This window comes from Tupaia chinensis, unplaced genomic scaffold (assembly GCF_000334495.1).
Source record: "Tupaia chinensis unplaced genomic scaffold, TupChi_1.0 Scaffold000175_1, whole genome shotgun sequence".
Classification (NCBI taxonomy): domain Eukaryota; kingdom Metazoa; phylum Chordata; class Mammalia; order Scandentia; family Tupaiidae; genus Tupaia; species Tupaia belangeri.
In genome coordinates this window covers 228,891-250,005 of record NW_006159650.1, presented here as the reverse complement: position 1 = coordinate 250,005, position 21,115 = coordinate 228,891, and the positions used below count along the sequence as shown (strand labels likewise).

The following is a 21,115-nucleotide window of genomic DNA, read 5'->3' as shown; positions in this document are numbered from 1 at the left end:
CAGTTGCTGCCTGGCAGCCTGCCTGCCTGCCTGTACCTCTCCTGGGTGTACTGTACTATTAAAGCTTCTCTTTTCCACACTTTTCTTGTGGGCTGTGACTTCATTTGCATCTTGGAATGGGTCTCTAATCTTAGAGATCTTGGCCCAAGAACTGTGCATCTCATCACAACACTCTCCAGTTCTCTATCCAACAGACAGTACCTTCCACAGGGTCTGGTCATGACAGGATCCCCTTCTCCAGTCCTTAGGCCAATTGGACCTGGGACACTTGAGTACCTGTCTGGTATGTTTCAGTCTGACTGAGCCAGAGATGCAACTTCCTTTTTTTTTTGGAGAGGTTTTTATTATAGAGCAAGTGTGCTTGCCAGAGAGACAGAGAGATAGAAAGCAAGAAATCACCCCCCAGGGGGGATGGCCATGCTGCAATCCCTTCTCCTCCACTCTCCTCTCAGGATCTTGGGCATGCATGCACACGTGCCCAGCGTGAGCTCAAGTCACCGGGTCCGGGATTCGAACCGCAGTCAACTACATGGGAGTCCAGCGACATAGCCATTATGCTAACTGCTGGTCCCAAGATTCAACTTCTTTTGAGCAGTGCATTATGCTGTGCCATAGAGCTGGCCCTAGATTAATTAATTAATTAATTTTTAGAATTATTTAATTTTATTTATTAGTTATTATTGTTGATAGTTTGCTATAGACAATGTGCTCACCAGAGAGAGACAGAGAAAGGGGGGGAGAGAGAGAAAGTGAGAGAGAAAGTGAGAAAGCAAGCCACCAGATCTGGGACTCGAACTGCAGGCAGTCACGTGGGAGTCCTACAACTTAACCACCATGCCACCTGCTGGTTCCACTAGATTTATTTTTAATTGACAAATAATCAATGGACATATTTTTGGAGTACAATGTGAAAGAAAAGCAGTTGAGAGCAGTCTGTGAAATTCAAGGTGTACATTTAAACTTTAAATATTGAGTAAACAGGAGCCTAAGATTTAGGTTATGCTCCATACCCATCAGAATTAGTGCCCAAAAGGCATTCTGTTTTTAGAATTAGTTATTTAATTTTATTATTATTTTAAAATTTGCTGTAGGGCATGTATGTTCACCAGAAAGAGAAAGAGAAAGAGACAGAGAGAGAAAGAGAGACAAAGTAAGAAAGCAAGCCACCAAGTCTGGGACTTGAACAGTGGTTGACCAGGTGGGAGTCTAGCGCCTTAACCACTATGCCACCTGTTAGCGCCAAAAGGTGTGTTTGAATACAGTAAACAAACTGACACTACAAAGGATTAGAGAGTTTACAGTAACTCCACCCTTACTTCTTTCTCCAGTTCTCAACTTTATGATGTAAAGAATAAGATGACGGGGCCATGCAGGCAACACAAGTTGGTAAGGATGCTGCCTCCCATTCTAAGGCAGGGCCTGGACTGGGAAGAAACTGAGGCAGGGCCCAGTTTACGAGCCCTCCCTTGTGTCCTTGTACTGGCTGGTATTTAATTTCTCTGCCATGAGTTTTACTGTTTTGACGGTACCCTGTAAGGGTAAAACATCACCCCCAACCATTGCAATAAAGCCAATTAGTGATCTTGTAAGAATGTGGTTCCCTAAGACTGACACGAGGACTAGGAAGTTTAAGACTTCCCCACCTGTCTGTTTTTAAGCCAAAATTAATATACAGATTAAGTTAGTATAAACCAAATTAGCATTAGAAGCATATGTAGACTAAGTTAGTTTAAGGCTAGTTTTATGTAAATACCCCTTGTTAAAGCTACAGGCCGAAGTTAACTCATGCTAGGCAAAGTCAGCACATTTACCACATAAGAGACTCAGAGATAAAACAAAAGAACTCACTAATTGACAGACTCAGCAAACAAAATGCAGAAACCCACAGGTTTATAAAAGGAAAAAGCCTGACTGGGACAACAGGATGAACAAACCTGAGGGCTCCAGAAAAAGATTAACTACCTTAGCTGGGAACTCTTATCTAAAGTAACAGGTAGTTTTCAACTACAAAGAGTTTCTCATCTATGTGCTGTTGACTATGAAAAACTGCTAATAAAACATACTGTGTTGCCTCCTGAGCTACAAGATCATCTTCCTTTCCCATATAAGATCATAGACTCACCCTCTATTGTTGTAATGTATAGATAGTCCATATATTAACTGTGTCTTTACTTAGCAAGACAAGATTTCTATCTAGGCCTTTGTAACCAGCAATGTTGCCACCCTGGCCCGGGACTGATGTTTTATAATTATTGCTTCCATGCTTTGTATACCCTGTACCCTGTTCCTTAGAGTAAATTTTTTACTACCCCTCACCCTCCTTGCTTCCTAAACCTCCCTCAATAAATACGCATGTTTTAATAGCCAGGGCGCTGCAGTCTGGAGCTGGCTCTGGCTGTGGCCGGCTGAAAACATGCTAAGGAGCAATGAGGTCTCAGTCTAATTTTTTGTTTCTGATCACCCATGTTGCCTTCCTGTGTATGAGCCACCCGCCACTGCCAAGGCTGGACCCCGGCAGTATAGGGACCAGTAGGTGGCATGGTGGTTAAAGCACTGGACACTTCCAGATGGCCAACCATGGTTCAAGTCCTGGATCTGGTGGACTGCTTTCCCACTTTTCCTCTTTTCTCTCTCTCTGTCTGTGTGTGTGTGTGTGACCAAGTTAAAATAAATAAAATTGAATACATAATTCTTTTTTTTTAAAAAAAAAAAAGTATAACTGGGGCCAGCAGGTGGTATGGTGGTTAAGGGTGCTGGATTTCCACATGGTCGACCATGGTTCAAGTATTGCTTGAAGCAAAGCAAACAAATCATGGCTTGCTTTCTTACTTTCTCTCCCCTTCTCTAGTCAAATTTAAATAAATAAAGTTAATTAAAATAATTCTTTAAAAAAAGAGGAATAAAGTATAACTAATCAGTTGCCTGTATTATTTTAAATGGAACAATGTAAACTCTTCTTTTGTTTTTTTTTTTTTGAGAGATTTTGAGAGACAGGGCACAGCACGCTCCAGAGAGACAGAAAGAGAAAAATCACAATGACCAAGCCGCGATCCCTTCTCCTCCTCTCTCCTTAGGATTTTGGGAACACACGCACATATGCTCAGCGTGAGTTTCAAGCTGCTGGGTCCAGAATTCAAACTGCAGTTGGTCATGTGGGAGTCCAGTAATGTAACCATTATGCCATCTGCTAGTTCCCCAATGTAAACTCTTTAACAAACAACTTATAACTTCTATTCTTGCCCTTCTCTTTGTTATATAAGTCAGTTTTCTTGGTTGCCATTGAACACATGTCTGAGGAACCAGTCTGTTCATATGGGTGAATCCTAATCCCTGGATCAAGCCACTTGTATTTCACTTATTATGCCTCAGCCTTCTTTTTAAGCTGATAGAAGTTAAGATGTTCCCTATACAGCCATCAGCAGCTGATCCCAAGGTTCCGCGTCTTCTGACCCTTCCACACCTACCGTACAAATCTTCCTCAGTATCAGATTCTTCCAGAGAAACCTGAGGCTGGGCCTTCACTTCCAGGTTTCTGCTTAGCCAACTGGTTTGTTCCAGGGAAGAGCCAGCAATGTTCCCCACAGCTTCCAGGATTTTTTGAGTGACTTCCTAAGAGCAATCAGGAGACAGAAGAAAGCATTAGTTACACAGAGAATCGTTAAGTCTGAGTTGCTTTCCATGAACATGTTCTGGGAAGGGACCTGCAGCTATAATCCATGGTCAGATAGTGAACCAACACTTTGACCTTTGCTGACCTTTGATAACCTCTGCTTATTATACTAAAATCTCCACCCTAGGAGGTGTGACTACATCTCCTTCAGAGATACTTTCTCTCCCTCCCTGTCCTTTTCCCTCATATTATCACATAATGAGTTAAAGCCTCTGCCCTTATAAAACCCCACTCTTGGAGCCAGGAGGTGCTGTGATGGTTAAGATACTGAACTCCCACACAGCTGACCACAGTTCGAGCTGCAGACCCAGCAGCTTGGAAATCATGCTGAGTGTATGTGCATACAAAGGAGGAGAAGGAATTATAGATGAACATCTCCCCTGGAGGGTGATTTCTCACTTCTCCTCTCTCTTTCTTTCTTCAGTGAGCACAAGCACACACCCTATGGCAAAAATCTAAAACAAAACAAAAAACCACCTCACTATTGCCCCTTTCCTTTGGAGGGTGCTTTCTGCTTCTGTGTTACAATTCCTAAGACCCCAAATAAAGCTTTGCTCTTGCTGTTGTTCTTTACAGATTTAAAGTCTGAAATTCATTGCCATGAAAAACATTTTTTTTTCCTTCCTGTATCTTTAATGGGGAAAAAATACAGAGTGTGGATCAAACAGTAGGACGGAGTTAGTGATGGGAAAGCTGGGATTACATGGGATAGAAATGGGTGCCTTCTTAGTGCCCCCAATCAGAAAGAAAAGTGGTGCACCAGTTGTAACAACTAGGTAACATTATGGCCAAAACTCTCTCCAGAGTAAAGAAGAGGGTTGAGGTCAGCAGTTGGCATAATGGCTATGTTGCTGGACTCCCATGTAGTTGATTGTGGTTCGAGTCCCAGACCCAGTGGCTTAAACTCACGCCGGGTGCATGTGTGTGCATGCCCAAGATCCCAAGAAGAGAAGGGATTGCTGTGTGGCCATCCCCCTAGGGGGTGATTTTTCACTTTCTGTCTCTCTGTCTCTTTCTGACGAGCACACGCGCCCTATAGCAATAACCTCTCCAAAATAAATAAATAAAAGAGAGGGCAGCCCGCAAGAGGTAGCTGGACACACATGTGGGGAGGGCTCCTGAGCTTAATTCGGCAAGTGCTCTGAGTCCAAGGGGACCTAGTATCTGCACTGTAATCATGCTTCCTTCTCTTTGAGTCAAGGCCAAAGGATTAACTCAAATTTTCTAATTATGGTTTGTTATGTTTCCTACAGAACTTATCGTGGTTGAGAGCTGAGGAACTGAGGGGCGGCAGCTGTACAGCTGGTGTGCTACTTGCACAGAATTGGGGGAAGTGAAGCTATTTCAGGATGTACTTTTCTCAAACAGCATGGATCATTAATGATTAGCAGTGATATGGCCAGTCATAAAACTTCCAAATCCCAGCTTAAATCAAAGCCTTCAACAAAAAAACCACTGATAATCAATGTTTATAATAGTTGCAAAGTAGTGCTTTTCTAACTCCATCATGATTTCCTATTTATTAGCTGCACTGCACTCTACTCTGAGAAGTTTTAAGTCTTCCTATGGGTGAATTTTTCTTTTCTTTTCTTTTTTTAAGAAAGATTCTTTTCCTATGGTTGAATTTTTCTTTTCTTTTCTTTTCTTTTCTTTTTTTAAGAAAGATTTTTGCTATAGGGTGTGTGTGCTCGCCAGAGAAAGAAAGTGAGGAATCACCGCACAGAGGGAAGGGCCATGCCGTAGTCCCTTCTCCTCCCATTTTCCTCCCAGGATCTTGGGAACACATGCACATGCGCCCAGTGTGAGTTTAAGCCACTGGGTCCGCAACTCAAACTGTGGTCGACTATATGGGATTCCAGTGATGTAACCATTATGTCTTCCTGCTGGTCCCTTATTTTTTCCATTTATTTATTTATTTTTAATTTTTAAAAATTTACATTTAATCACATTCATCTTTACAGTATACAACGTTGCTTTTTCCAGCTAAAAAACTATACATATCCATTAAGAGAAAGACATTACTATATACATTATCATCAGGAAATACCTTTTCATTTTTTTGTCAATTAAGCATCCTTTTTTTTTCAGTCCCTGTTTCCCTCCCTCCATTATCCCACCCCGTATTACACCTATATGTACTTTCTCTAGTATCTACTGTTGCCTTCCCTGTTTCTATACCTTCCAAATGTTCAGTTTCTGCTATATAGTGCAGAGAACTGGGATATATCGAGTGGGTACATACACAATCTGTCTTTCATCGTCTGGCCTGCTTTGTTTAGGATTAAGTCTTCCATGTTTGTCCACTTTGTATCAAATGTCAGGGTCTCGTTTTTTACGGCTGAGTAGTATTTCATAGAGTACATATGCCACATTTTTAACCCAATCATCTATTTTTGGACATTTGCGTCCATGTCCTAGCAATTGTAAATAATGCTGTAATAAACATGATGTATTAAGTGTCTTTCCAAATAAGGATTTTTCTCTCCTTTGGGTAAATACCTAAGAGTAGAATAACTGGGTTGCATGGTAGTTCTATTGTAAGTCTCTGAGGAATCTCCATATCATTTTCCAAAGTGGCTGTACTAATTTGCATCCCCATCATCAGTGCAGGAGGGTTCCATTTTCACCACAGCCTCACCAGCACTTACTTATTTTTTTAATTCTAGCCATTCTGACTGGGGATATGTGGTATCTCATTGGGTTCTGATTTGTATTTCCCTTATGATAAGAGATGTTGAGCACATTTTCATATGCTTTTGATTCGTTTGTATGTCTTCTTTGGAGAACTGTCTGTTTAGTTCGTTTTCCCATCTTCTAATTGGATTGATGTGTGTGTGTGTGTGTGTGTGTGTGTAAGCTGCCTGAATTCCCTGTATATTCTGTTTCTCAGTCCCTAATGTGAGGTATAGTTTGCAAATATATTCTCCTACTCTGAGGGTTGTGTTCTCACTCTTATTATTTTGCTGTGCAGAAGCTTCTCAGCCTAATATAGTCCCATTTGTCTATTTTGGGGACTACAGCCTGTGCTTTGGAGGTCTTCTTTAAGAAGTCCTTGCCTACTCTAAGGTCTCCAAGAGTTTTTCCTGTGTTTCCCACCATTATTTTTATACCTCGAGGTTTTATGATTAGATCCTCAATCCATTTTGAGTTAATTTTTGTTAGTGGTCAGAGATAAGGATCCAGTTTCATTCTTCTGCAGGTGGATAGCCAATTCTCCCAGGACCATTTGCTGAAGAGATTTTCTTTTTCCCACTGGATAGTCTTGTGCCCTTTGTAAAGGATCAGTTGGCTGCATGTTTTAAGGTTCATTTGGGGGTTCTCCAAATGTTTTTGTGCCAATACCATGCTATTTAATGATCACAGCTTTGTCATGTTTTGAGGTCAGAAAGTGACATGCCTAATTTATTCCTCTTGCACAGTATTGCTTTGGTGAAACGGAAACTTTTATGCTTCCAGACAAATTTTGTGATTTTTTTTTTTCTATTTCTTTGAGGTAGTCTGACTGGGATTGCATTGAGTTTCTAGATTAATTTGGGTAGGATTGACATCTTCATTATATTAATTCTTCCACTCCAGGAACATAGGATGTTTTTGCACTTTTTTGTATCATTTTAAAATTCTTTTTCTAGTGTTTCATAGTTTTCCTTGTAGAGATCTTTGACATCTTTGGTAAGGTTTATTCCTAGATATCTTATTGGTTTTGTGGCAATTGTAAATGGGATTTATTTCTTCAGTTCTGTCTCAGTTTGTCCGTTGTTGGGTGTATAAAAATGCTATAGATTTTTGTATGTTGATTTTGTATCCTGCCTCTTTACTACATTCATTTACCACTTCCAGGAGTTTTTTGGTGGATTCTTTTGTATTTTCTATGTAAAGCATCATATTGTCTACAGATGGAGATAATTTCACTTATTTTCCTATTTGGATGCCTTTTATTTGATTCTCTTGTCTAATTGCACTGGCTAAAACTTCCAGTACTATGTTAAAAAGGAGTGGAAAAGTGGACAACCTTACCTTGTTCCAGTTTTTAGTGGAAACGCTTTCAGGTTTTCCTTATTTAGTATGATGTTAGCTGAGGAATGTCCCTTCTATACCAGTTTTGCTAAGAGTCTTAATCATGAAGGAATGTCGTATTTTATCAGGTGCTTTTTCTGCATTGATTGATATGACCGTATGTTTTTTCTCTCTCCTTTTGTTAATGTGATGTATTATAGTTTTGGATGTGTTGAACCATCCTTGCATCCCTGGAATAAAGCCTATTTAGTCATGATGTATAATCTTTTTAATATGTTGTTGAATACGCTTTGCTAGTACACCTGTATTCATCAGGGGATGTGGGCCTGAAGTGTTTTTTGGTCATGTCCTTGTCTGGTTTTGGAATTAAGATGATGGAGGCCTCATAGAGTGAATTCAGGTTTCCTTCCTTTTGAATTTTTAGAACTAGTTTAAGAAGAATTGGGGTTAGTTCTACTTTAAAGGTTTTGTAGAATTTAGAAGTAAAGTCATTGGACCTTGTTTGGAGACTATTTATTACTAACTCAATCTCATTGCTTGTTATGGGCCCATTCAGACTTCCTATTTCTTCCTGGTTCAATCTTGGTAAGTTATATGAGTCCATAAATTTGTCCATCTCATCCAGGTTTTTTTGTTTGCTGGCATAGAGTCATTCATGGTATTCTCTGATATTTTGTTTTCCTGTTATATCCATTGTAGTAACGCCTGTTTCCTTGCTGATTTGATTTATCTGGTTCCTTTCTCCCTTCTTCTTGATTAATCTAGTTAATTGTGTATCAATTTTGTTTATTTTCTCAAAGAACCAGCTTTTGGTTTCATTTATTTTCTGTACAGTTCTTTTATTCTCTATTTTCTTTCTGCTTGAATCTTTATTATTTTTCTCCTGAAATTTTTTGTCTTTTCAGTTCCCTAAGTTGTGTTGTTAGGTTATTTATTTGCTACCTTTCTGCTTTTATCTTGTAGGCACTAATTGCTGTTAACTTCCCTCTTACGGCTGCATTTGCTGTGTACCATGGTTATAAACACTTGTTTGTTCAATATCGTTGGTTCGGCCTTAGTTTCTTCTATAGTTGTAAAGTCATTCAGGAGTACATTGTTTCATTTCCATGTGTTTGTTAATTTTTGAGGGTTCTTTCTCTAGTTCAAGTTTGATCCCATTGTGGTTGGAAAAGATGCTAGATATAGTTTCTACACCTTTGAATTTGTAAAGGCTTGTTTTGTGTCCTATCATGTTGTCAATCTTTGAAAGTATTACTTGTGGAGGTGAGAAGTATATGTATTTTGTGGTAGCTGGGTGAAATGCTCTGTACATATCTGTCAAATCCACTTCATATATGGTATCATTTAGATCTTTTCTTTATTTCTTGTCTAGATGAGCCGTCCAGAGGAGTCAGTGAGGTACTGAGATCTACGATTATTGAGTTGCAGTCTATTTCTCCCTTGAGATCTAACAATGTCTCTTTGATGCATTTAGGAGCTCCAGTGTTGGGTGCACAGATATTTACAAGTGTTATATCTTCTTGGTGGACAAGTCCTTTTAGTACTATATAATGTCCTTCTTTGTCACTTTTTACATCTTCATCTTAAAAGCTATTTTGTCTGATACCAGTATCACTACTCCAGGCTTTTTTAGTTCCCATTTGTATGGGATATGTTTTTCCAGTCCTTCGCTTTAATTCTATGTATATCCTTAATGGTGAGGTGTGTTTCTTATAAGCAGCATATAGATGTCTTCTGTTTTTGTATCCATTCAGCCAGTCGGTGTCTTTTAATGGGAGAATTTAATCTTTTTCTTTTTTTTGGAGAGGTTTTCGCTATAGGGTGCATGCGCTCACCAGACAGACAGAGAGAGACATAGAGGCAGAAAGCAAGAAATTACCCCCTGGGGGGATGGTCACGCCGCAATCCCTTCTCCTCCATTTTCCTCTCGGGATCTTGGGCAGGCATACACACGCGCCCGGCATTGAGTTTTAAGCCACTGAGTCTGGGACGCGAACCGCGGTCGACTACGTGGGAGTCCAGTGACATAACCATTACACTAACTGCTGGTTCCCGGAGAATTTAATCTATTAACATTCAATGTTATTATTGATATTTGCGGATTTATCCCTGTTATTTTCTTAGCCATTTTCTCAGTTGCTTTTTGTTGTTTCTATTTGTCTCTCCTTAGTTAACCTGATACAACAATCCCCTCAGTACTTCCTGTAGAGCTGGTTGATTATTGGTGAATCCTTTCAGTTTTTGTTTATCTGAAAATACTTTTATTTATTTATTTATTTACTTACTTATTTACTTTTGAGAGAATTTTTTTTGCTATAGGGTGTGAGCACTTGCTGAAGAGTCAGAAAACAGGAAATCACCTCGCCAGGGGGATGGCTGCTCCACAATCCCTTTTCTTCCATTCTCCTCTGGGATTTTGAGCACACATGCACATGTGCCCAGTGTGAATTTCAAACTGTCAGGTCCAGGACTCAAACTGTGGTTGACTACGTGGGAGTCTAGCAACATAACTATTATGCCATCTGCTGGTCCCAAGGATACTTTTATTTGTTCTTCCCATTTGAAGGCTAATCCTGCTGGATACAGTATTCTTGGTTGAAAGTGTTTTTCTTTTAATGTTTTAAATACATCTTCCCACCCCTTTGCTCAGCTGCCGCTAAGGTTCTCGGTTCTTCCAAGAAAGCTAAGGCCGTGTTGGGGTGAGGCCCTCACTTCATCCGGCGACTAGCACCGCGTCCGGCAGCACCTACTCCGCACCCGTCCTCACCATGGCCTCTGTTTCCGAGCTCGCCTGCATCTACTCAGCCCTCATCCTGCATGACCACGAGGTGACCGTCATGGAGGATAAGATCAGTGCCCTCATTAAAGCAGCTGGTGTAAATGTGGAACCTTTTTGGCCTGGCTTGTTTGCGAAGGCCCTTGCCAACATCAACATTGGGAGCCTCATCTGAACGTAGGGGCAGGTGGACCTGCACCAGCAGCTGGTGCTGCACCTGCTGGAGGTCCAGCCCCCACAGCTACTGCTGCCCAGCTGAAGAGAAGAAAGTAGAAGCAAAGAAAGAAGAATCTGAAGAATCGAATGATGACATGGACTTTGGTCTTTTTGACTAAATCTATTTTGTAATGTGTTCAATAAAAAGCTGAACTCTTAAAATAAATAAACAAATAAATACATCTTCCCATTTCTCCCCTGCCTGAATTGTTTCAGTTGAGCAGTCTGACATTAGCCTAATTGATAACCTTTATAAGTAACTTGATGTGTCTCCCTTGCCATTTTTAGAATATTGGCTTTGTCTTTAACTTTTACCAATTTGGGTATGATGTGCCAGGGGATGATCTTTTTAAGATTGAATCTTTTTAGGGTACTCCTCATTTCCTGGGTCTGAATTTCTCCATGTTTCTCTATATTTGGAAACTTTTCAGGCAGTATTTCCTTTTTCTTTCTTTCTTTTTTCTTTTCTTTTTTTCTTTTTTTTTTTTTTTTTTTTTTTAGGGGGTTTTTTCCTTGGCACATGCACTCACCAGACAGACAGAGAGATAGAAAGTGAGAAATCAACTCCCCCACAGTGGGCAGGGAGAATGGCCACACCACAATCCCTGCTCCTCCATTCTCCCCTTGACATCTTGGGCAGGCATGCACACATGCCTGGTGTGAATTTAAGCCGCCCGGTACAGGACTTGAACAGCTGTTGACTACGTGGGAGTCCAGAGGCATAACCATTACACTATCTGCTGGTCCCTTTTCGGAATACCCCTTATATGGATATTATTCGGACGTTTCATGGTGCCTAGAATTTCCCATATGCTGTCCTCATTTTTTTTTTTTTTGGTTGTTTTTTTCTTTCTTTTTGGTGATTTTCTATACTAGAGACTTTGTTTTCCAGGTCATAAATTCTTTCTTCTGCATGGTCCAATCTGCTGTTAATGCTTTCAGGGAGACTTTAATTTCTTGTATTGTGTTCTGTATTTCCAGAAGTTCTGTTTGATTATTTTTTAGGTTATCTATTTTTTCATGGGATTATTCTTTCATGTCCTGAAATGATTTTCTCATTTCCGGGAACTGTTTCCTCTTGCATCTCATTGAATTTTGTCACTATGAATATTCAGAATTCTTTTTCTGACATTTCTGTGTATTTCTCTGTGCTATCCACTATCAGAGAGGGGCTACGCCGCTCACCTTGTTTTCTCATGTTTCTGCGGTGGTTTCATCATCTGATGCAGTATTCACTTTTTCTATTTATAAGAAAAGATTTTGTAGTACTGGTAGAGGAAATTTCACCTTTAGTTCCCAGCTGTGTTCCTACTGGAGGGCTTTGTCTCCCAGGTCAGAGCAGTTAGGGGTAACTTCAGGTGCTTGGCTCCTCTGTCAAAATGTTTAGCTCTTGGTAAGGTGGTAGCAATCTAAGGAAATACAGCTTAGTGAAGAAGGTCAAGTTGCACACTGCACATGTGCAGCGCATGGGTTGGTGTACCAAAAGCCCCAACATAGCTCCTAGGCCCTGAGCATGGACTCACCTGAGGAGGCCTTCCCAGACCAGGCTTAAGTATTCTGGCAGATGATTCAAGCCCAGGCCTCCAGAGCAGTGGGTGATGGTGTGCTGAAAGTTTCAAAATTGCTCCCAAACTCTGGCACAGGCTCGCCCAAGGAAACCTGCCCTGATCAGGCTTAGGTATCCCAGAGGGTGGGTGATGGTGTGCAAAAAGCCCCAAAGCTGCTCCCAAGCCCAGAGAGTAGGTTCACCCTTCTTATTTTTCAATATTTTCGTAATTGTATTGCTTTTATAGTGGGGGGAAAGGAAAGGCTTAAGGAAAGAAACTCATGTACAGAAATAGATTTATATTTCATCACGCTTCACAGAGACATCTGCAAACAGTGGGGAGTAGGAGGGAAGCATCCTGCAGACTCCATGGAAGATTACTTAAGCGTCATATAAGTAAGCATGGCTGAGTGTCTGACCCTCTTACAATGCTGGTGGAAGTCAGGCTTGTGAACCAATGCACAGCTAAGACCAGAACTGGCCCAGTGTTTATTATCTGCAATGATACCCCCAAATATAGACAATACCTCAGGAACAATATTTTGCTAGAGTTTTTCTCATACAGACCTGCAGGTCTTTTTGATCCTTTTTGCTCTCCAGGTTGGGTGTTCTTGTTACAAAGTCATTCAACATGCTGTTGAGAGACAATCAGCTTCAGATAAAAAATGCTGCAGAAATAAAATATGTTCCAATAGAAAATACATCATCAATGTGAATGCAATGATGTGATACCTGAGAAGGAGGAAATAGCCAGGGGGAGCTAGATTGAGCTGTACAGACTCCTTCAACACTCCCAACAATGAAGGGAAGTTCTCTTGCAAGGCTGGTATCGGGAGTCTATTAAAAAAAAAAAAAAAAAGGAAAAAAATATGCAACAATGAAAATGCTAAAACACAATATTGACTTACAAGCACAGTTTAGATCTGGGCAACTAGAAAGCAGAGGGGAAGGTGGTCTATCTGACTGACTTGCTTCTTCCTTTTTTAGTGTAATACGTAGAAGCTAGATGTAGGTATTCCGGCAAGCACTTGGAGTTTGGGAACCTGACGTCACATTACTGACCAGTGAGATACTCCTGTCTCCATGTCTATACAATAAAGCCATAAACTAGCTGGTCGACTGATCTCTCAGGCCCTCTAGCTCTAACATTCGGCTGCCCTGTTGTTAACACAACACCAGTGGTGAGAAGGTTGCAAAGCCCGTAGGTGAGGGAATCCCCACCAGAAAATCGACCCACCTCCTCCCAGGTAACTCTCAGGCCAAGCCTCCTGGGGAATGAGGAGGATCACAAGTTACTGCTGCAAAGCAGGCAGCACAGTGTACTAAAGTGCACAGTGCAGTCAGGGGTCGTAGTGCCCAGTCCTGGCCCCCCAACCCACTCTCTCCTATCTGACTTGGCACTTCTCTGCAAGAGCAGGATGATTAAAAAAAAAACAACAAAAACAAACAAACAAACAAACCTAAGCTGTGGCTGCTGGGAAAGCTCATATTATTGCTCAGGCACTACACTGAACATCGCGTAGTACCTCAGTACCTAATACTGTCGTTAGAGAAGTGATCTGCTCAAGTTTAACCTCTAAAGGAAAGAACTAGAGGGGGTGAAGGGGTAACAGCTGGTCTGAATTTCACCCTAAACCCAGCAACTCCTGGGATTCTGATCTCCCATTTACCTTTCTACAACCGTAGAATGTGACGAGTGGGAATACCTGGAGCCTTAACTATTTGAACCAAGGATACTGTGCCTGGTTGTTGTGTTACTATTTCTGAGACAGCCAATCAATGTGTAAGAACATGAGGCTTCCTTGAGAAATGGTCTGTACTCTCTTCATCCCCATTTATTGCAACAGAGAAAGGGCCTGGGAGCCGAGCCCAGGATGTTGCCATTGTAGGATCTGAAATGGGCCCAGTAAGGTCAGTCCTGCAGCACAGTCAGCACGTGGCTGATTGCGATTTGAGTCCTATCCTGGTGGCTTAAAAAACATGCCGAGCTAATGTCCCCACGACCCTGACGAGCTGGATGGCTGGGAAAGGAGATGGTGGCGTGACAAGACTCTGTCAAAGGTACTTCTCTTTCTCTCTCTATGTGAGCATATGCTACTCTATAATAACTACATAAAATTTTTTAAAAAGATATATTTTTAAAGAATTATTTATTTATTCAACTCCATTTGTTGTTATTTTTTTAATCTGACCAGACAGAGAAGAGAAAGAGAGAAAGGGAAAATGAGAAAGCAAGCCACCAGGTCTGGGACTTGAACCACAGTCGGCCATGTGGAAATCCTGAACCTTCAACCACCACACCACCCACTGGCCCCAAAAAAGATATTTGTTGAAGTAAGTCTCTCCAGGGATCAAGAATTAAAACCACAATTATCATTTATGGTCACTACAATAGAATCTGTAATTCAGGAATGTTTTTGAGAAGACTGCATTACCTTTGGATAAAAGCATAGCAAAACTGCAACACAGGAATATCCACTAGGGGTGATTTCTGAAAATTAAAGCAAAACCAATTATTTCAGGTTGGTAGAAAATAAGGCTAAAAAGTAATTCAAACGAAAAATAAAATCAATTCCATACTCTAACAAAGCAAAGGATTTTAGCTAAAAAAAAATGTTCAGGTATAACAACAAACATGACTGAATCAACGTGTACAATGAAAACATGTGTATCCTATGAGGTCCCAAATAATTAGTTCCCCTCTTAGCAGACTTCCACAGTGACTTCCTTTTCTGTTTACCTAATTTCCATTCCAGGGTATCAACAGGCATTCAGGGAAAATTTGGCATTATAACTGAACCTTCTCAAACAGTAAGTTGAGAGTCAGTGCTGACCCTAAAGAATGCATGTGATTACCTATGGGCAAAATAAAAAAATTCAAATTCTTTTTTTTTAAAGAATTATTTTATTTAACTTTATTTATTTATTTATTTATTTATTTATTTATTTATTTATATTTGACCAGAGAGGGACAGAGAGAAAGAGAGAGAAAGTGAGAAAGCAGGTCTCCAGATCTGGGACTCAAACTGTGGTCAGCCATGTGGGAGTCCAGCACCCTTAACCACCATGCCACCTGCCAGCCCCCCAAAAATCGTAATTTTTTACTTAAGAGATCTCCTTGAGCCACTTGATGGTGTGGTGGTTAAGGCCGTTTGGATCCTACATGGCCAGCTGCATGGATTGAGTCCTGGACCTGGTGACTTGAAAAACATGCCAAGCCTGTGTGCCTGTGTGCTCAAAATCCTGAAAAGAGGGAAAGGTGTAAAAGGAGGGCAAGTGGAGTGACCATGTCCCACGGGAGGTGCTTTCTCACTGCCACTCCTCCCAGGTACCGGCCCTCTAGCAAATTAAAAAACAAAAACAAAAATCAAACAAAAAAACTGCGAGAAAGGGAGAATTCCTCAATCCCAGCCCAGACTAATTCCCTAACCTCAAGTGATTGAAACCACCTAGAAACTCGTTTCAAAACATATATTTTTCCCCTCCTTACTTGTAAGAAGTTATTTATAGAAGCTGAGCTAATTAACCACAAAATGTAACTTTGTTATCTAAACTGCCAAAAACCAGTCATCCACATGAGACCCAGTTCCTTTTTAGCATGAGACAAGAGCGGAAGTTCCAGATATTTGCAGAAAAGTCAAGTAATGTAAAGGAACAGGACCTGAGGATGCTCTGTCTGTAGAAAGAGATGCTCCAGAGCTACCTTGAGGGGGATGGCTCCCCTGTGCTTCTTCAGCGCCAAAGCCATAGTCGCCAGCACTTCCATGGTGAGGAGGGTCATTTCCTGACACATGAGACTTGCTCAGGGTCATAAACACAAACTGTCTGAGGACCTGTCCCGCTTCTCCCAGTGCTGTCATCCTTACTGCCAGGGCTGTATTACTTTCATACTTAGGTACTACGGTGCAGCAGAAAGACACATGTCCTTGGAGCCCTGGACAGGGCCCTCGGCACTGTGGAAGTTGTCCACCCGTGTCCTTTGACATCCAAGTCCTTAAGCTTAGCTGCTCCATAACTTGCCTTCTTAGTGTTAATTTTTAAGGTGACTTCTCTTTTCCCACTTCTTTCCTAATTTAGGATATAGGTGCACCAAGGACAGGAACTTTTAGTTTGCCAGAGGGTGTGCACACTTGGAGAAGAGTGAGAAAGCTTCCTTCTTGGGGAATGGTCACACTGCAATCCCTGCCATCCCTTCTCTTCCACCTCTTCCTTGTTTGGGGACTTGGGGCACACATGTACATGCACTTGGTGTGTTTTTCAAGTTGCCAGGTCCAGAACTCAAACCGTGCAGTCAGCCATGTGAGATTCAGCTACCCCACTACCCCACCAGCTGGCCTAGGAATTGTTTTATCACTATTTAGGATTCCCCACCCCTTGATGTACATAGTTGATTCCTACCCCCATCTCTCTCTCCAACATTAAATGTAGCAAAATTTCCAACAAAAGATTTACAAGTAGGAATGGTAATAACAAAAAATTACAATGAGAGAACACAAAGGAACCAAGACAATGCTTTAGGTTCAACAGTATTTCATGAGGCTAGAAAACCTGTTAACTTTGAAAGCCCTAGCAAAATATCACTCTTGTTTAAACATCACTTATTTAACTTATGACCATATGTTGGCATTGAATTATTCTCTTTCCACATATCAAAGAATCTTATATCCTACCTTTCTTTCTTTCTTTCTCTAAGTATTCTGCATTTCTTTGCCAATCTTGTAGCTGAGTATCTTGTTCCAGGTGATTGTGGTGCGAATAACCGGAAGCTGCTGGTGCAATGCTTTGAATGTGGTACCTGACATTGACAGTTTTCACTAACTGCTGTCTGATATTCATTTTCTGCATTCTCTATGATTTTAATAAACTCCTTGACAGTTTGGACTTTATTCGAAACAGTTATTGAGTCCAGTACATCTTTATGGCTAACCAACTGAACATTGCCATCCTCCTAACAGTGAACCTGAATCTTAAGCACTCTAACCACCTGGCCTGTGTGGGTGGTGTGATGGTGAACTTCCACTCTGATCTCCAGTAACCATTCCAGAACTTCTAGGCTGACACTGGTGGCTTTCCATACATGCAAGAATGGTCTGCTGTCCAGCTATAGTTTTGGCATAAACAGTACAGAAGCTGTTGGGATAATGATCTTTCACATAGGCTCGTAAAGCACTGTCACAGGACTCTCTCCAAGATGTCGGACCTCTTTGAGACCAGCAGTTAGCATAATGGCTATGTCACTGGACTCCCATGTAGTCGACCGCGGTTCACGTCCTGGACCCGGTGGCTTAAAACTCACGCCGGGCGCATGTGCGTGCGTGCCCAAGATCCCAAGAGGAGAATGGAGGGGAAGGGACTGTGGCGTGGCCATCCCCCCTGGGGGGTGATTTCTTGCTTTCTGTCTCTCTCTCTCTCTGTCTGGCAAGCGCACGCACCCTATAGCAAAAAACCTCTCTAAAAAAAAAAAAAAAGATTTCGGACCTCCATCTGTTTCCTCTGGCTGGAGCCACTTGTTTCTTTCCATAAGTGATCAAATTTAAAGGAAATTTTGTTTCTTGGATCTAAAAATCTGCTATGGCCCAGGTCACCATGCTCTATAATTAAGATCTGATCTTTGTAGCCTCCTATCTTTACAGGTGTGAACGGATCCACACTGTACTGGGCAAATGCATGTGCTGCCCCTTCCCTGAGAAGATTATTAAGTAGTAGTCAGACATCATTAAATACTTCATTAAACTCCCCTGGGGGTGCACGAGTGGTGAATTTAGCAGCTATGTATACCTTTTCCTCATCTGACACCTGATCTTTGAAGTTGGCCGTCTTGGGCTGCTCTGGCTACATAGTTTTTTTTTTTTTTTTCTTAAGATTTATTTAATTTTTATTAATTAATTAATTAATTTTAAATTTGACCAGAGAGAGGCACACAGAGAGAAGGAAAATGAGAAAGCAAGCCATCAGGTCTGGGACTCAAACCGTGGTTGGCTATGTGGGAGTGTTCAGCACCTAAACCACCTCCTCCTGTTGGCCCCACACATAGTTGATTTTTAATAAACATTGGAATGAAAGAAGGGACCAGGGCCCTGAGTACGATGGCCTGGTTGGGGTCCATAAAGGCTAGGCCCTCAGAATCCAACCTTCCTGTAGAGGGCCACCCTGTGCCACATGCAGAATAGGGCAGGACTACCAAACCAAACCAAAGAGTTCTACTTTAAGGCAAGCATGGGACCAGCAGGTGGTTAAAATGATGGGTTCTCACATGGCTGATCTGGTTCAAGCCCCAGACTCGACAGCTTGAAAATCATACTGGGTACAAGTGTGTACATGCCCAAAATTCTGAGAGAATGGAAGAGAAGAGACCATGGTGTAGCCCAACCCCCCCTTGGTGGGTAATTTCTTACTTTCCCTCTCTCTGGTGAACAAATACACCCTATAGTAGAAACCTGAGAAACAAAACAAAACCAAACCGCTAATGATACACTGTGGTCAGTTTTCCACTATAAGTTTAAAAAAATAGCTGGGAGCCAATAGGTGGCACAGTGGTTAAGGCGCTAGACTCTCACATGGTCGACCGCAGTTTAAGTCCCAGATCCGGAATCTAGAAAAACGCTGGGTGCATTTGTGGGTGTGCCCAAAATTCCCAGAGGAGAATGGAGGCGGGTGTGCCCAAAATTCCCAGAGAATGGAGGAAAAGGGATTGCAGTGTGGTCATCCCCCCTGGAGGGTGATTTCTTGCTTTCTCTATGTCTCTCCACCAAGAGCATGTGCCCTTCAGCAAAAAATCTCTTAAAAAAAAAAAAAAAGGCTGGAAAAAAATATCTCTGAACCCAACGGGCTGCTTTTGTTGACCCTCTTAGTGAGATTAACTCAATATCTGAAACGATATTCCTTATTTACACCATAAATTTTTATTATGGCAAAATATAAACAACATAAAGCTTACCATTTTGATAATTTTAAAGCATACAGCTTAATGACATTCCTTACATTCACACTGTTGTGCAACACCATCACCGTCCATCTCAAGAACTCCCTTCTTCCTAAACTGAAATTCTGTACCTGTTAAACACTAGACCTCCATTCTCCCCACTCTCCAGCCGCTGGTAAACACCATTCTATTTTCTGTCTCTATGACTTTGCCTGCTCCAGGTTCCTTGCGTAAATGGAATCACACAGTATCCGTCCTTCTGTGACAGATTTGTTTCACAACACAGTATCTTCAAGGTTTATCCTTTTAAGGCTGAGCACTAAATGCACTGCATCTAGATATCTCATTTTGTTTAACATTCATCTCCTGCTGTATATACTTGGGTTGTTTCTGCCTTTTGTGAATAATTTGCCAGAAGGCACTGTGGAGGATTTGTAAGAAAACAGACAACCAAGCTTTAATGAAGAGGGCCTAAAAACCCTTGCTCAGGTTAAGGGCCCAAGATAAAGTGCCTCCACTAAGATAAGCTTTTACAACAGGTGAAACAAACATTCTGGAGCCCCTTCTGGCACCAACCCCAAGCAATCTCTGAGGATGATAGACTTCCACATTCCTGAGAAACAACAAGCCTCCAATCCTGACCAGAGCTCAGAGTTTATCCTTACCATCCCCATAAAAAGGAGGCCCTCCCCACCAAGAGGCTTGAACCTGCTCAGGTCCCACCCCAGGCAGTCTCACCCAGTGTCCCAGGGGTTTTACCCCAGGCAGTCTTCATCCAGTCTCCCGGGGGTCTCACCCCAGGCCGTCTCTCCAGTCTCCCTGGTATTCTCGCCCAAGGAGCTCTAATAAATTTAACTTCTTCTCATGCTCACATTTCTCGGTAAATTCTTTTACCACTCACATACTGGCCCTGCTGCCCCACTGCACCACTGCTGGGGAGTGTGCTCTTCAGAGAGAAAGGCAGACTGGGAGGGGAAGTACGCACTCCCCAATGAGGCACGGTCACACCACAATCCCTTCTCCATCTCCATCCCTGAAAGGAATCTGGCGCATGCATTCACACATATCCAGCATGTTTTCCAAGTTATCAGGTCTGTGGCTCTAACCTCACAGTGAGTCTGGATCCCTTAACCACCAGGGCACAGGGCCAGCCCAAATTATATATATGAATAACCATTTTTTCCATTCTGGTAATTTTTATTTAGAAAGTTATGCTTAAACTTTTCTTAATTGTGTGATTTAAAATTATCTGATAGAAGACAATTGTTCCATGTTTCAAGTTACTGAAATAGGGAATGGCAAGTGGTGTTGTGGTTAGAGGCGCTGGATTCCCACAGGGGTGACGGTGGTTCAAGTCCTAGACCTATCTCCTTTTCCCTTTCTCTCTGTCTCTCACTGGTCAAATTAAAAAAATAATAAATAAATAAATAAATGTAATTAAATAAATTTTTTTTTTCAAAAAAAGTGATTGGAATAAATTCCTGTTCTATCAAATTAATTATCTTTTTTTTTAGAGAAAGATTTTTGCTATAGGGTGCATGTGCTTGCCAGAGAGACAGAAAGCAAGAAATTATCTCCGTAAGGGGAAGGCCACATCACAATCCCTTCTCTCCATTTTCCTCTCAGTATTTTGGGCATGTACGCACATTTGCCTGGCATGAGTTTAAGCCTCCGGGTCCAGGACTTGAACTGCGATCAACTATGTGGGAGTCCAGTGATGCAACCATTATGCCATCTGCTGGTCCCACCTATCAAATTAATCAATCAAGAGTGAAATAGCTCCTATACTTTCAATAATAAGGTCTGCTTTGTTAAAAACTAATATTTCTAAAGGCATAAAAAGTATTAAACCACAGTCTGTCCTGTTTCAAATACACTGAATATAACTGAAAAAATCTTTATCCGAACACAGACCACTTGACTGCTATGCAGAAACTGAGCAGAAAAAATATGAGGCATTTTTGTGGTTCA

At 41.5% G+C, this 21,115-nt stretch overlaps 1 protein-coding gene and 2 pseudogenes across 1 annotated transcript in view; 1 reads left to right on the top strand and 2 right to left on the bottom strand.

Moving 5' to 3' along the window:
* DOP1B (DOP1 leucine zipper like protein B) overlaps nucleotides 1-21,115 on the bottom strand; it is a 156,093-nt gene that overhangs the window by 29,511 nt on the left and 105,467 nt on the right. Inside the window, 4 exon segments of the mRNA XM_027770948.1 lie at nucleotides 3,465-3,609; nucleotides 12,790-12,856; nucleotides 12,955-13,059; nucleotides 14,658-14,713. Coding sequence (XP_027626749.1) covers nucleotides 3,465-3,609; nucleotides 12,790-12,856; nucleotides 12,955-13,059; nucleotides 14,658-14,713 — 373 coding nt within the window.
* On the top strand, nucleotides 10,438-10,838 carry LOC102494730 (60S acidic ribosomal protein P1 pseudogene; annotated as a pseudogene).
* LOC102471943 (F-actin-capping protein subunit alpha-1-like) lies at nucleotides 16,911-19,237 on the bottom strand (annotated as a pseudogene).